Here is a 15,790-nt window from a genome sequence, read left to right on the forward strand (position 1 = left end):
CTGACATAGGCTTAGTTAAAATGCTTATTGAAATGAGTGTCAAACTCCTAAGTATAGCTGTGATTTGTCATTTAAGACATGATATTATAACTAAATACGCTGCTCAATTAAAAGTGATATATTGATTATCTCTAGAATAATACCAGATGTGGCTGACCTAAAAATTAAAAGAGAAAAAATATGTAGACAAGACACAAGTTTTATGAAAAAGGTAAGATCATCTTCTGAAAAATAATGCATGACTTAAGTTATAACCATTTGAATTATTAGGTAGTTTTCTATTGATCTGTAACCTTAGAATGAAAACAGAATTTTGGAGTTGAACTCTGAAACCGCCATTTGCAGCCTCCCTGACGTTACCACAGCATCCCTCATGCTCCTCCTCCAGCCTGCGTTTAAACGATGGGACTGCTTAATAGTTCTAAATTTCTTCCTTTAAGTAAAATGTCTCTGTAATTTCTGCTCTGCACTCCTCCCCGCCCCCAGAACACATACTGATTCTACTTTTAATGACTCTTTAATAATATAGAGCGTCAAGATTTTGAAAATACTTACCACCATTGAATAAATTCATGTAATGAGTATTTATTGTGTATTGGGCATTGTTTGTTGCATGATTTGGGCTATAAAGGTGAGGTAGGCAGGATCTCTGCTCATGCAAGTAGTATTTAGCTAGATTTTCATTATGATTCCTTAAGTTTTCTAGGTCTGTTGGCAGAGGGTTAAATTTAGAAAATTATGGCACCCAGAGTTATTTAGCATGTTAAATAAACTTTCTGTGCAGTTATTCTTCAACCAAAGCTTGAGCACCTAGTATTTGCCAGATAGTGAGCTCAACACTGAAAGAGACAACAGTAGACATGACATATGTGCTGACTGTCCTCAGTATAGTCACAGTTTGGGTGGGTAAATGGTGAGCCTTGCTCTTTAAAGGCACAGAGAACAACAGAGAGAGAACCCCTAGGAAGACAGGTGCAGGTGTCTAGAATCCATGTTCTTTTTTGGCTCTTTGTCAGACGTGCTTTCTTCCTGTCACCATCTTTTATTTTGCCGTCCTTATCCATCAATAATGATTGCTCTGTTTCAAGTTAAAAATTTCATTTGAAAAATAATTTACAAACTATCACTGTTACTAAATTAATGTGAATAAAAAATTCTTCAAGTTTAGCTGTATTGTATATGAAAAAAGTGGTTAATAATAGGGCAAGGGCATTCTTTCCAACTTTGATTTTTTTTTGGATTTTATACCATCTGGTTAATCAAAGAAGTTATTCCCCATAAATGAGGAGTTTTTAATCATCATTGACAGAATGAATTTTGAAAATTCACTGATAATTAAATTTTTTTAACATAATGACATTAAGCATTCCTGAACTTTGGGACTGGACTGATTTTATTTTATCTAATATGATAGAAATAATCCTTCTTCATGCTTAATTTTACTAGCTAATCAGTTTGAAAGAGTGGTTTAACTGAAAGGTTAAACTATTATTCCATGTTAAACTTTGACTCCTTAAACTGTTCTCTGAATTCATTTTGCTTCCATTTTGTAATTTAAAATAACAAATGCTTGTTAGCCAGGTAAGTTATCATTAGTATAAACCATTTCTTTAGTATATTTTTCTTTAGGAGCAATCTTTACATTTTTTTCCTTTATCAAATTTTGTTTTTACAATGGAGCACTCTTTTTCGTTTACTTTCCAATTTATTTTATCAGCCAAAATGTTGCTTGTTTTTTATATGCAACTTTAGCCATTTATGGAAGTTTCAACAAAGACCTAAAAAAAAAAAAAACTTAGGTTTATAGCCAGGGGACCACGGGCTGCCCTTTGGTTAAAAAAAGCTTTCAGTTTAGAACGGACGGTACCTTCGGCTTTGCGATGCCAGCATTGTGTGCAGGCAGCCATGTCTCAGAAGACTACGCAGCTTGAAACCACTCCATCTGAGTGTTTTGGAGACATCTTACACGCTGGGTCTGAGTTTGGGGAATTGTCCCAGGAAAGGACGCCCTTGCAGTTTGCATGGGAAGTGCCCCTTCATCCCTAATAGCCTAATGAAGCTGTAATTCCAGACAAGAGAAAACAGCTGTTTCCACTCAGCACCTCATGCCCCGCCTGCTGGGGCTGCTCTCCGAGAGCTAGTTTCCTGGCAGAGTGTTCCCATGTGAAAGAGCTCTTGTTAACGTCTTATCAGTTAAGGAATATGCGAGAAAAAAGTGCTTCTTATTATGAGATACATTTATACATACAGGCATTACTGCTTTAGTTACTTTACCGTGAACAACAGCACAACTAACAGCGTCCCGCATGCCCGTCTTGTTTGCAGCTCCGTCTCCCCAACAGGTAATCTCTGTTCCTGCTTTTATAGCTTTTACTCCTGGCCTTTTCCCCCTGCAGTTCTGCCGCCTGGGGTTACATCCTGTATCCCTAAACAAAACAGGGTAGTATCGGCAGTTTTTGTATTTTGTGTGAAAGGACCCATACCTTATATATTCTTTTATGTTTTCTTTCTTGCATTTAGCTTTATTTTGGTGAAATTCTTCATATGTGTAGCTTTATAGTATTTTATGACATAAATACACCTCAGATACCCATTCTGCGGGCGGACGTGAATTATTTCCAGCTCGGGGCTGTTGGTGAACAGCACTGCTAGAAACATTCTTGCACATGTGTTGGCTGCATATAACTCCCACTTCCCTGACACCTGCAGAGGAGGGACCGCTGACTAATAGCTTACACACTCTTCAGACTTACCAGATAACGCCCAACCGCTTTTTGAAGTCGTTAGACCTATTTACACTATATTATTATAGTACATAATGTTAGATTTTAATTTTATCTAATATGGTGTGTATGTATTAGATAATTTTTTTTATAATAAACTTGTATTACGTAAAGAACCAAAGTCTAAACGCCGACCTGCGTAAGCACCGCTTTAATGGTGGTTAGCGCCGTTAGGAACACAGGATTTAAGAATACTCCTGGATTGGCGAGGGCCCGGTACACAGCCTGTTGTTATACACACCAAAGCATAGAATCGTTTGGGAGAAAGACAAACTCTGGATTCAGAAGGATGGAAACCAAAACATCACCTTCAGAAATAAAGAGGACTCAGGAGAGCAGAGCTCTGTGCCTGTAGCTCAAAAACAACCACTTGCTCACTTGCTAATACGGAACCACAGACCTAAACAGACCTAACCCGCCAGCCACTGGCACAGCTGGAGGACCCGGGCCCCTTACCTGGATGGGCCCCTGGTGCGTTTAAACAGAGAACAGAGCAAATGCGTACCTTTTGCAGACAGGCTGGCTGCAGAAGACTGCTGGTCTTCCCAGTTCTTTCCTCTGAAGTGAGGAATCCGACGAACCTTATGAGAAACAGGTGTGGCGTGTTCAGCTCAAGCGCCTCCACCTGGGATTGAGCGGGCCCTGTTCCTCCCCAGGCCGCTCATTGCAGCCACCTGGGGAGCTCTGGCCTTTCAGCGCTGAGGCTGAGGAGTGACATCACGCCGGGCGGGGCAGCAGCGAGGAGTGGGGAGGAAGCGTGGTGGTCGTTCAGGTTTCCCAGTCATTGCAGCTCACAGTTCACGCTGAGGACCAGGCAACACGCTGAGTTAATCCCCACACTTGAAGTGGGGAAACCTATCTTATTTTGGCAGGTGGAACCATACCCAGGAGTGCTTTAGACAGCAAGGCTTTATGTTCTTTGTTGACGTATGTAGATTAGTTTGGTTTGACGGGAAGCCTCTTGAAATCCTCAAGGTTTGTCTGCAGCCTCTCCCCTACCGATGGCTTTAGACGTGCCTTTGTCACTTTGTACTAAAGTGTGCAGACCTGCAGGTTCTCCTGCTTGGTCAGCTCCTAGCCCACCTCACCAGGAGGGAAGAAAACCTGAGTACACTTCCCCTCAACTAGATACTCTTTATCATTGCCAAGGTTCCCATCCTTCTGCCATTCATTTCAGTTTTTCTCAAATCAGTCTGTAATGTGCCCTTTTCAAATGATTATTAAAAACATTTTCATTGTTTACGCTGGAACTGTTTCTTACTTGCAGTTTTTGTTCAAGTTTGTCTTCAGTGTTAGTTTGTAGTTATATATTAGTATATTTGTTGATGTTAATAATTGGAATACAATTTGACCATACAATTATCAGTTTTAATCTCTTCCATGTCAAGCTATGTAATAAGATAGCTACTTTGTAAGAGGTTATATATACGTGTAAAATCTGCCTTGCTACTCTTAAGCAAAATAGTCTTTTTCCTCTGTCATTTCCCTTTTCAGAATGGGCAGCAACTATATCGGCATATATATTTGGGCTGTAAAGAGGAAGACAATGTTCAGAAAAACTATGAGCTGCTTTATACTTCTCTTGCTCTTATAACTATTGAATTGGCCAATGAAGAAGTGGTCATTGATCTCATTCGATTAGCCATTGCTTTACAGGTATGCTTTCATAACCTTTCATTTAAGAAAGCATCTTTTTATGAATTAGACACCACCTTTAAAGTATTATTGCCTTTATTCAGAGACATGAATTTTAAAAGTGAGGTGTCTAGTTTTAAATCGAAAATACTTAAGGTTATGATCACATTCATTTAATCTTTTAACGAATGTTGAATAAGTATTGACTGTGTGCTAAATACTGTTCAAGGCCATAGGAGTACTGTGATGAAAAAGACAACATGGTCCTGGTGCCCATCCTTTCAGTCTAGTGCTGAAGATAGCCATTAAATAATAAGAATTACATATATGTAGCTGTTTAAAGTTTAAGTGTTACATAATAACAGGACAGTATGCAATGAGAATATGTATATATGTTTATTTTTATATATCTGATACATATATTCTGCCACACACCCCCTGCTCCCCACCACCTTTAGGAAAGGCTATTCTAAGGAAGAGCTATTTGAGTTGAGAGACTTCAGTCTCTTGTTAATGGGCATTCTTTCAGAATTTTTTTAAAAGAAAGCTTCTTCTAAGGTGACATTTTTCTTAGCATTCCAAAATACGTGCAGTTTTCTAATATAATCGTAGAGAAGATGCTAGTGGACTGTAAGGCCTTGATCTGTGAGCTGTGTTTGTTTTTTGTCTTTTTAATTAAAGGACAGTGCAATTATTAACGAGGATAATTTGCCGATGTTCCATCGGTGTGGGATCATGGCGCTGGTCGCGGCATACCTCAACTTTGTAAGTCAGATGATAGCTGTGCCTGCGTTCTGCCAGCACGTTAGCAAGGTAATGTATTTAAGAAAGTCCTTGAATTTGATTCTTACACAAAAATGGCGGATTTTCTTCCAGTGTTAATTATTTTTAATTTTGATGTTTATGTAGATAATGGTTAAGATAATGCTGTAAAAGTATGCATGACTTCTTCATTTAATGACTAAATTGAAACTCCACCTAGAACTATGACTAGTGTTTATATTTCCTTTGATGCCTGTTGTAGTAGAATTTTTTTTATGTAATGGTTGAGTAGAATATGTGATTTTCTTTTAGGTACTTCGTGTGATTTCTTATATAATTGTTTTCCTTTTAAACCGTTGTGAATCTTAGTATCTAAGTTTTTGTTTAATTATGCTATTTTTGTTATTGTTACTGTTGTTACTGTTTTAAGCCAATCTACTTGAGTTAGATCTCAAAAGTTGAATAATTAATGTGCCTTTCAGAAATTTGTCCTACATCATTCAACTGTACTTAGCTTTTTCAGCAGTAACTCGTTAAATAGTTACTTGCATGATTTAATATACACTTCAGAGCCCCTAACTTACCTGGCAGAAAAAGTCCACTGTAATTTTTATTCTTTAAAGACATCTTTCAGGAAGAACCTCATTTTCATGAAATCGGAAGCACATCTCAGTCCTTGCTAAAATGTAGGGGTTTAGTGCATTCTAAATAATAAAACTCATTCACTCATTAAACAAATGCTTGAGTGAATATTTGACATCTGCCATTAGAGGTACAAATACTGTGAAAGCAGGGTCGCCCTCTAAGTTGCTCCCAGGTGAGTGGAGGAGCCAGACCTTACAATTGCATTGGGACTGAGTGCTGCACAAGGTAGTGCTGGGGGGTGGGGGGGAGCCTCGTGCCTGGGAAGGGATTTCCAACAAACGGCATTTGAGAAAGTGCATCTTCTAATCCCTTTATAGTAGATTTAGTCAAGTGTAATGTGTCATCTTCTCTTAAACCTGTATTATCGTATCTTTGTGATTTTGTCACCTGCTGACTTTTTAAAATAGTAAATGTGAGAACAAAATGAACTCTGTGTTTGGGCTCTAAACATAGCTTAAATTCCAAAACAAAGTGAAGGTATTTCTTATAAATACTTAGTTTTTGTTTCTGTGTTTTTAGTTTTCTAAATTTTTATGGCAAGGTCCTGGTGGGTGAGGTTTTTCATTTTTATTTTGTTTTTTGTTTTTGGATATTTTTCAGGTTATTGAAATTCGAACTATGGAAGCCCCTTATTTTCTACCAGAGCATATTTTCAGAGATAAGTGCATGTATGTTAATGCTTTGCATTTTAAGGAAGGGGCACTGACTTGAGAAACGAATCACTGATGATTACAAAGGAGTAAAATATTGTTAGAATAAGTTTCTGGTATTTTATCATACTCATCATTTTATGTTTCTGTCATTTAATTTCTCTAACTTTGTTCTCTTGCTCTAAAAGTTCTTGTACGTTATAAACATAAACTAATGCACACATAGTCGATCTTTGATCAAAAAATTTATCTTACTTATTTTTAATACAGAGATACCTCTCTTAAATATAGCATGTTCTGCTACATAAGCGAGTACAATATCCTGTTTAAGACTCTCAGTAATAGATAACAATATTAAAATTATGGGAGAAAGAATGTAATGAGGAAAATCATGTTAAAACCTGCATTTTTTTTCTTGCTGTCCAAACAAAAATATATACGAAAAATACTTTATTCAAACTTTTGGTCTGTAAAAGCAGTTTAGTGTTGAAAGCATCAGTGTGAGATAATACTAAGCAGTTTGAAAGGAACATGAGACCCTGTGTGTTTGGACAAGTGCCCCCTATCACTTAGTTGACTCACATCTTCTTCGTTATCAGTCAGTGAGCTCCATTTTTATTTTCTTCTCTCAGTGGATTTTTAATTAGCATGTAAGTGACAGCTGAATTTAGCCCTCTTCATCATTTACTGTGTGAATACCAGGAGAATAATGTAAGACTGACCACCACTGGAGCATTACTGGGGAGAGAACTGCAGCAGAATGCTAATATTAATATATGGGTCCACATGCCATGTGTTTTCAAAGAGCTCAAATTAGCCACCTAAAATATACTCATTACAGTTTCAGTTGCATTTATATTTATATTTAGGCCTTGGTCTAGATTGTTTACATGTTAACTTATTTTTGCTCAGTACTTTAAATAATACTGAATGACTTTTGTTTTTATCAACTTGACAGGCTTCCAAAATCTTTAGAGAAGCATGACAAAAATGTGTACTTCCTGACCAACAAAATTGCAGAGTCTCTAGGAGGAAGTGGCTACAGTGTTGAGAGGCTGTCAGTGCCATATGTGCCACAAGTAACAGGTAAGAGGAGGGTGATTAGAACTCTTACCCTAGTGATTGTGTTTCAGTAATTTTTCTGTTAGCCCAGTTATCAGTGAAAATTAATTATGTTTGTATACGCACTATATCACAGCTCCTTCGAATGCTTAAGAGAGTTTACTTCTATTTTAAAATTTTGCTCTTGAAAACTTTTAGTAAATCTTAAGACATATATGTGATTTTATCATGAGCAAATTGAATCCTCAAGTGATTATTATTATTATCCTTAATATATTATTATCCTAAATAATACTAACTTTAAGAAGCAAAATGAGATCTCTGCTCTTCAAGCAATATGTGTTTACCTTAGTGATACTGGTGAAAATTGGCTAGTGATTTGTGACTTTTGAGCTCAGTGAATTAGGTAATTTTTGTCAGACTATTTGCTATGTAAAGAAACCTGCAACTTTTTGAGTTAAGAATATGTTTTCCTTTGTGTATTATGTATTTATTTCTCTTCTTTGCATTGCCTGAAATAATTCTGTTTGTTTCGAGGCAAAACTGCATGATGTCTTGCATTCCATTTTTACTTTAAAAACTAAAATAATTTCTGTCTCACACATTCATTTTCATTTGATGACTGTATAAATATTAAATGTTGTAGAAGAGCTAGTTCTTCCTTTGGCGATACTTCTATAAGAGAACTGTTTGATGTTAGGTAGTTTTCTGGATTAATCACTGAAAGTAGCATAATCTTTGTAAATAACTATCTTTTTCATAACACAGATCCAAAATATATCTATTTATTGCAGTAATAGTTATTCATAGTAGTCCAAGATGTTAATGAAAGCTTTTGCATTTTCTTTTAAATTCCATACTGTAGAAAATTCTTGTCTTCATGAGTTCCTTGGGGAAATGAAAGTGCTAAGAATAAAACATTAGTAGAGCTTTGTACTTTAAAAGAACTTTTAAAACAACTTTTAAAGTATTTCATTCTTATAATTTGGATTTAGCTCTCTTTCCTTCAGGCAAAAAACCTCATAAACCCAGGCACAAGTACAAAGGTAAATCCAAGTGTCGGTTTGGCCTGCCCTTTCCCTCACCTGTCCTCTAGGAAAATAGCTGAGTACAATTTGCCCTCTAGAAAACGGAGCCATGGCCTGTGTATTTCATAGTCGTAAGTTCAGTTGTCATTTTGCTCTGCCTTCCCCGTAGCTGTAGTTTAGTTTCGCCCCTTGTTATTTCCTTTTAGCCTGTTTCTATAACTCTGAACAATGAAAATTATGATACTTCTTTTTTTTTAACAGGTGGTTTGCTCTTTCCATTTCCTTTCACCTCTGCAAAAGATGTGTTCTCTTTCTTAATGCCTCTCTGTCCTTGACTGGAGAATTCTGAATATTTCAGCATAGACTTAATTATATAACTGTACAGAAATCCCTCCGTATGAATAAGATTTTTCTGCTTTATAAAGGCTAATAGTTCAGAACCAGTCTGTGACATGTGTGTCCTGCCTTAATGCAGAAAGAGTCAGAATCGGTTATTAAATTTTCCTTTTGCTGTATAGCCAATAGGTACTCATTTTTTAAAGGGGGATTTAAGGACAGTATATTCTTTTAATATAAAAGAAAAAGGTGAAATATTTAGTTTGTTCTATCATGCGTGTACCCATCATCATCATCAAAATAGTGGCTGCCCTTTATTTATCACTAACTGTGTGCCAGTCACTGTGATAAGCACTTTGTATTCGTGTTCCCAGTTAATCTGCAAAACAGTTTGGTGAGGAAGGTAGCTTTATCTTTGTTACAAATGGGGATAGTGAGGCTGAACTTAAATAATTCGATTAGAATTAAGAGAATGCACTGTCACGCCTGTTCAGTTAGGCACTTAGTAAATTGACTTTGCCAACTGTTTTTCATGTGCTCAGAGGTCGTTCAGTCGTCCACATTGATCCAGATGTATGTTTTCATGTAGTCCACAAACGTTACTGAGTATGTATCAGGCACTTTTATGACTTTTAGGGGTAGAAGGATGTTAAGATTCAGCCCCAATCCTCAAGGATTAAAATCTGGTGGGGAAGACAGACAGACAGTTGAAGTATAATGGTAACTTGTTGTAAGGAGAAAAGAATGGTCTGCCTAAAGCTTATTGAAGTATTGGTGACTGACATGCAGTAAGTGATCAATAAATGTTAGCTGACTATTGCCTTTTTCTTTTGTCTCGAATTAACCTAGACTTTGAACAGTATGTGTCTAGGTGTGTGCTAGGTGCTCCTCTGTGAGGGCACAGTATTTACTGAGTATTTACAGTGCGCCAGCTGCTGCGGACAGCAGCAAGAATGAACAGGACAGGTAGAGGCTCCTCTGTCACAAAGCTTGTAATCTTCCCTAACCAGGGTCCTCATCTGGACCACAAAATACAGAAGATGGTTTGAGTGACTTCTTTCTCAGTCTCCCAAGATGGGGATGCACAGGAAAGAAGGTAATTCATTATACAGCTTGTCTCTAATAGGACCCTTAACTGGACAGTCGCAATATGCCTTAAAAGGTACTATCAGAGAGGCTTGGGGCCCTCAGGTAGCACCTTGGAGAGTATTTGGCCCACGTCTGGTAGAACAGGAATGTCTTCCAGAGGAAAAAATTTCTAAGCTGAGCCTGAAGCAGGTGTTAGGCAAGTGAACTGTGTTTCATGCAGAAGTTAGCGGCGTGTGTGAGGGAGCAGAGGTAGGCAAGAACATGATTTTTCAAGGAGTTCGTATGTAGTCTCCTTGGAGAGAATTGGAGGAGTAGGGTTGGGAGTTGTAAAACCAAGTTAATTGTTCAAACTATTCTGAAAGCAGCAGGGAGTCACTGAATGATGTTAAACAGGTGGATGGCGTGATAAAGAGTTGCATTTTGAAATATTACTCTGGTTGTGATTTAGCAAACTGAAGATGGGACAGCCATTTAGAGTGCTCTTCAGTGATGCCCCGGAGACATGACAGTGGCCTGTACTAAGGAGGTACCAGTGAGAATACAGTAAAGTGGGTGGACTCCAGAAAATTTGCAGGAGAGAATCTGTAAGCAGTTGATTATATGGGGGCACAAGGAGAAAGCCAAAGATTTTGTCTAGAGTTCTACCTTGGACACTTGGGTGCTTGGCGCAGCACCAGGAGGAAGAGCAGAGCTTGCCTGCTGCTTCGTTTCCTCAGTTTTTGTCATTTTTGTTTTTGTTTTAGGAGGGATAGGTAGTGTGACTGGGTTTAAGTGAAGAAGAAAGTACGTATTTCAAATGTAGCTGTCTGCACGTCGCTTTGAAGCTTGGATGATAGAAGGATGAAGTTTGTATTAACAGAAATAAATAGCGAAGAGGGGCTAGTTTGGGAGCTCAGCCTCTTGCTGAGTGTCTTGAACAAACAGTGGAGCGTCCAGCTAAGGCGCCCTGTAGACGCTCAGGGGTCAGAGCTGGGTTTGGGGTGAGAGTTTAGAGGTTATAAAGAGACTTTGAAATTAGCAGTATAGGGAATTTTGCAAAAGCTTTCAGGGAGGGTGGCTTCTCAACAGGAGGAAGTGAAGAGGAAGAAAATAGAATGGCTGTGTTCTGCCTTAGTGTGTGGCCTTGAGCATAACCCCTTCATCTCTCAGCGACCCCATGTCCTCATATGTCAAGCAAAGGCCATGGCCCGTAAGCCGTTTTGCTCAAATGGGATATATACATGAAAGTACTTTTAAAAACTACAAAATGCCATATAAATATAAGAATGGCATTAGTACTTTTTCGATGTCCTAATTTTCCAGTTGGCATTGTGAATTTTTGTTAATTTGTTTTATTGTTTAAAAGAACTGACAACACATGGGTGCCTTTATCCACTTTATCAAAGCTTTTATTGTTTTCTAACCAATATCTGCTTGTAAAAGTTTTCATGAATACTTCCCATCTCTCCTGGTAGCCGTTTTGTTTTAAAAATAAAGGATTGTCTTTTATATTACACTGACTTTTTATTCCGTGGTGACAATGATTTTAGGTTGTTTTTATTTTATAAATATGATTAGCTCTGGATGAAATTTTTTTACTATGGGACCAAAAAAGTATATCTATATAAGCAGTGTCAGCATTAGGCTGACGTTTTAAATTTCGTGTAGATAAATTACCTGTGAGATTTCATTCTGCCCCAGTTAGCTTTTTAATTGAACCTCGGTGGTATAGTAACCCTAATTACATTGGTGATTTATTATATACAATTAAGTAAGTTCCCTGAGTAATTTAATGTAGTTCTGTGTTGTGCTTGTATTCAGACTGTTGTCTCCATCTGAATGCAGTTATACTTTATATACAGATGCACCAGGGGGCAGCAGAGCATCACTGAAGGAAGTTAGGCCTTGCTCTCTCCAAGTATTGCCTCCCAAATCCAGGTTCTAATTAAAAACAAAAAGAAGAAACGATGCTTACCATTGTGAACAGAAGATTATAGGAAGAAGAGAAGGAGGAAGGATGGGAAAATGGAAAGGGCATAGTGAGCAGTCTCAGGGACTGCCCCAAACCAACTTGGGGAAGGGAAGCAAGGGGGTGCGTGCGTCAGACACTGAGATGGCGTCAGGGCTCTCTCCAGCTGGCAGGACGGTGCAGTCCACCGAGGCTGCAGTGACGCTGCATTCCAGCAGACTTTGAGAAGCAGGTCAGGGACAGACATGGACAGCCCATGCACACAGGGGAGTTATCATCTGTAAGCTCAGTTTTGGAAACCTTACTTTTGTGTAGATGTACAAGATGCCTGATTATAGCTGTGTCTGGGCTTTTCCATAGATAGGCTGCTCTATAGGCCAAAAGAAAGAACTTTCTGAGAATATAGTGTTAGAGTTTCCTATTGAATTTCAGTTTCTTCCCTTTTAAAATGTCTAGTCTTCCTTGTGCTTCTTTGGCAACACATATACTAAAACTTCTAGTCTTTCTTAAATCTCTGCCCACTGTGCCTCCCTTCTGTTGATTTTTGGCCCTCAGTGATCCCTCTCCTGCCTCTATACCGCTCTTTTCCTTTTTATTTTTATCTTAGGCTTCAATTTGACTCTTTTGTATATTAACCTAGAAATTCTTGGGTGGGTTTTTCGGTGAGAAACAGGCTGCTGTTTATTCCTCATTTTGGTTTTGGTGAAACCTTGAATGTCGGCCTGCCTAGGGGGTAGAAGCAAGTCAGCAGTGATGCCCACATGCTATTTTGTAGCAGTTCTGTTGATGTTTGGTCACTACGTTTGGTGGTTTATATTAACGGATATGATCGTGAAGAAAAAACAGGAAGAATACAGTGTCTAGGTTAGCTCCGGAATAGCCATGTGCAGAAGGTAAAATATTTTCAACCTGAAAACTACAGCAGAACAGTATGCGGTAACCTGTCACAGGTGGGTATGTATTTGTTGGGTACCTCCAGCCTTCATACAGCAGAACCTGAGTAACTCATGTATGACAGATGCAGAACACAGAGTTGATCACTGGATTTCTTGCATAGTTGGGGGAGAAGACGTTAATTTTCATGTCTGTAGTTCAAGACCCTGTAGATGACTGAAGGGTAAAAATGACTGAAGAGTGATAAGGGACCATAACTGATAGTAAATTTTTGTAGCTGGAAGAAAGAAGGATAAGTAAAATTAGAGTAATATTTAAGATTGAAAGGAAATGAGATAATATTTAACTAGGGCTTGAAAGATAAAAATCTGGATGGTGGGGAGGATGTAAAGAAGGGCAGGTAATAAAAAGTGTTTCCAGTAGGAGTTTCTCTTTGTAAAGAAGCATGTGAGGCAGGTGTGCCACAGCGCGCTCAGAGACGGGAGAATGGGCACATCTACCTTGAACACCAGATGGATCAGGGGACAGTTGAAGTTGCTGTTGGTAAGATTTGACTGGAGAGCCCAGAACACCTTTTTACTTCATCAAGCAATGGGCAGAATTGCTTGGGTGAGTGATGTGGTTCGTGTTTTGCTGTTTAAGAAGCTTATAATGAGGTGGTGGCATACAGGGAAAATTCTAGAAAGGTCTGTTATCAGTCAGGATGGACCGGGTCAGGGGTTCTCAACCGTGGGTGGTTTTGCCCACCCCAGGGAACGTTTGTTGACCCTGGAGACATTTTTCGTTGTCACCGCTGGGGCAGGCCTCCTGGTGTCTAGTGGGCAGAAGTCAGAGAGGCTGCTGAATACCCTGCGACGCACAGAGGAGCGTCCAGAACGACAGTCATCTGACCCAAAATGCCGGTAGTGCCAAGGCTGAGAAACCCTGGCCAAGTTATGCTGTGAGAGCATAACAGGTTTTTAGTGGTTTGGAACAGTAAAGATTTATTTTTTGCTCCAACTGTGTGTGACTTCCTGTCATCCATATTCTGGAGTTAAAACTGATGGGACAACCCCCTCTCTGCAACATGCCCATAGTTTATTGGCCAGAACTGGTTACACAGTCCCTCCTAACCACAGAGAGACCAGGAATTGCAGTCCTACTGCATGCCCAGAAAGAGGGTAAACTGCCGTATCTGGTTAACAGCATTAATTACTGCCATGGAAGGCCACCTTGGAGGAGAGGAGTAGTCAGTAAGAAACAAACCAGTCTCTTTATGCTGGCCTTCTTTTAGTTCATTCTTCACCCCTTCAGTGGAATAAAATCACAGTGCAGCTGACCCGTGAACAACCAGAGGTTTGAACTGCATAGGTCCACCTATCAGCAGATTTTTTTTTCAGTACATACATACCGCAGTGCTGTATGAGCTGCAGTTGGTTGAATCCATGGACGCAGAACCATGGCTACTGAGGGCTGACTGAAGTTATATACATCTTAATAATCTAACCATGGTCTGAATGATCCTTGTATTGGGATATGCAGAGTGGCTTCCTTTCTTCTGGTGTAGCCTTGATTATTAAGATGGCCTCCTAGCATTCTGTACTTCTCCGTCATACTTTATTATTTGTGCAGTCATTTGTTTGTTTCTGTCTTCCCCATTGGACTGTACGCTCTGTGAGGGCATGGAGTACCTCAGCAATCTGTCTCTAACACCTGACATGCCTCTGTTCACTTAATGGATTTGTTGGATGTTGACATGCTGCAGTAGAAAGCAGAAGTAAGAAAGAACATATGGAAGGAGATTTTAATCAAAAAATTCAAATCTTCATGAGATGGTTAAGCACAAAATACACTGAGGAATAGCTGTTGAATTTAGTGATTAGGAAGACAGTGGAGTTTTATGAAAAAAACACTTTAAAAAGAGTGGTTGGGGCAGGATTATAATTGCAGGGGTTAAGAAGAGTAGGTAATTAAAGGTCAGAGCAATTCAGACCAAACAGGTAAACAAGTTTGCAACAGTGAGAAAAAGAGTAGATCAGTTGGAGCACTGAAGTGAAGAAGAAGTTTTTCTGGACAGGTGGTTGGATTATAAAGCGAAAGATAAAGAGCCGGTGGAGTCTAATGACTGGAAATGGTGGAGAGGGAGCTGTTAGCTGAAGCAGCAAGTTCTTTCAACCCATAAATTTTAATGCACAGTGAACACTTTTAGACATTGGTTCCTAAACTGTTACTATAAAACTGTAGTTAGTTGACAGCATTCACTGTTTTGTGGAAAAATGAGAGGTATATGGGCAATATTGTGAGTTTTCATTTAAACTGAATATATATGTTCAATTTAAATTACATAATTCATCATTTTGATGTTACTTTGACTATTGTTTTCTATTAAAGTATTAGGTAATAGTAGTTGATGTTGCTATTCTAAGTGCCCGTTTTTGGAAAATAAAAAGCACCTGTTGACCCTTGAACAATGCAGGCTTGAACTTGGCGTGTCCACATAGACAGGATTTTTTTCAGTACGTACTACGGCTCGTGCTATGTGATCTGTGGTTGGCTGACTCCGTGGATGTGGAACCAGGGATACGGGGGCTGACTCATATGCTGATTTTCTGACTGTGCGGGTGTTGGCACCCCTAACCTCCCTGTTGTTGAAGTGTCACCTGTATTAAACTGAGTTCACCCGTCAATTTTATTTTTTTATCTGCTTCACAAAATTTTAAAGTCTGAGAACAGACTGCTTTATATATTTTGTAAGAGTAAAAAGGACAGTCTGCCTTAATTTCCTGAAATTTTTGAAATCTGAAATAAAGGATTTGTAAATGACATACAATTTCTAACTAGCAAATAATGGGGAAAATTTTGTTTATTTTAGATGAAGATCGACTTTCTAGAAGAAAAAGTATTGTGGATACCGTATCCATCCAGGTGGATATTTTACCCAACAGCATTCCTTCTGATGATGTGGTAAGTTGCTGAAAG

The 15,790-nt window shown here is 38.7% G+C and overlaps 1 protein-coding gene across 4 annotated transcripts in view; it reads left to right on the forward strand.

The window, feature by feature from the left end:
• EFR3A (EFR3 homolog A) overlaps nt 1-15,790 on the forward strand; it is a 90,522-nt gene that overhangs the window by 59,819 nt on the left and 14,913 nt on the right. For all 4 annotated transcript variants that reach the window (XR_012064225.1, XM_072949728.1, XM_072949730.1 and 1 more), the window contains exons 14-19: nt 136-211; nt 4,278-4,439; nt 5,100-5,231; nt 6,426-6,493; nt 7,434-7,561; nt 15,684-15,775. Coding sequence is in view for 3 of the 4 variants with exons in the window: in XM_072949728.1 (XP_072805829.1) it covers nt 136-211; nt 4,278-4,439; nt 5,100-5,231; nt 6,426-6,493; nt 7,434-7,561; nt 15,684-15,775 (658 nt within the window). In the remaining variant the exon portion in view is untranslated. The remainder of the gene's footprint in view (nt 1-135; nt 212-4,277; nt 4,440-5,099; nt 5,232-6,425; nt 6,494-7,433; nt 7,562-15,683; nt 15,776-15,790) is intronic.

Source organism: Vicugna pacos, chromosome 25, assembly GCF_048564905.1.
Source record: "Vicugna pacos chromosome 25, VicPac4, whole genome shotgun sequence".
Lineage (NCBI taxonomy): Eukaryota > Metazoa > Chordata > Mammalia > Artiodactyla > Camelidae > Vicugna > Vicugna pacos.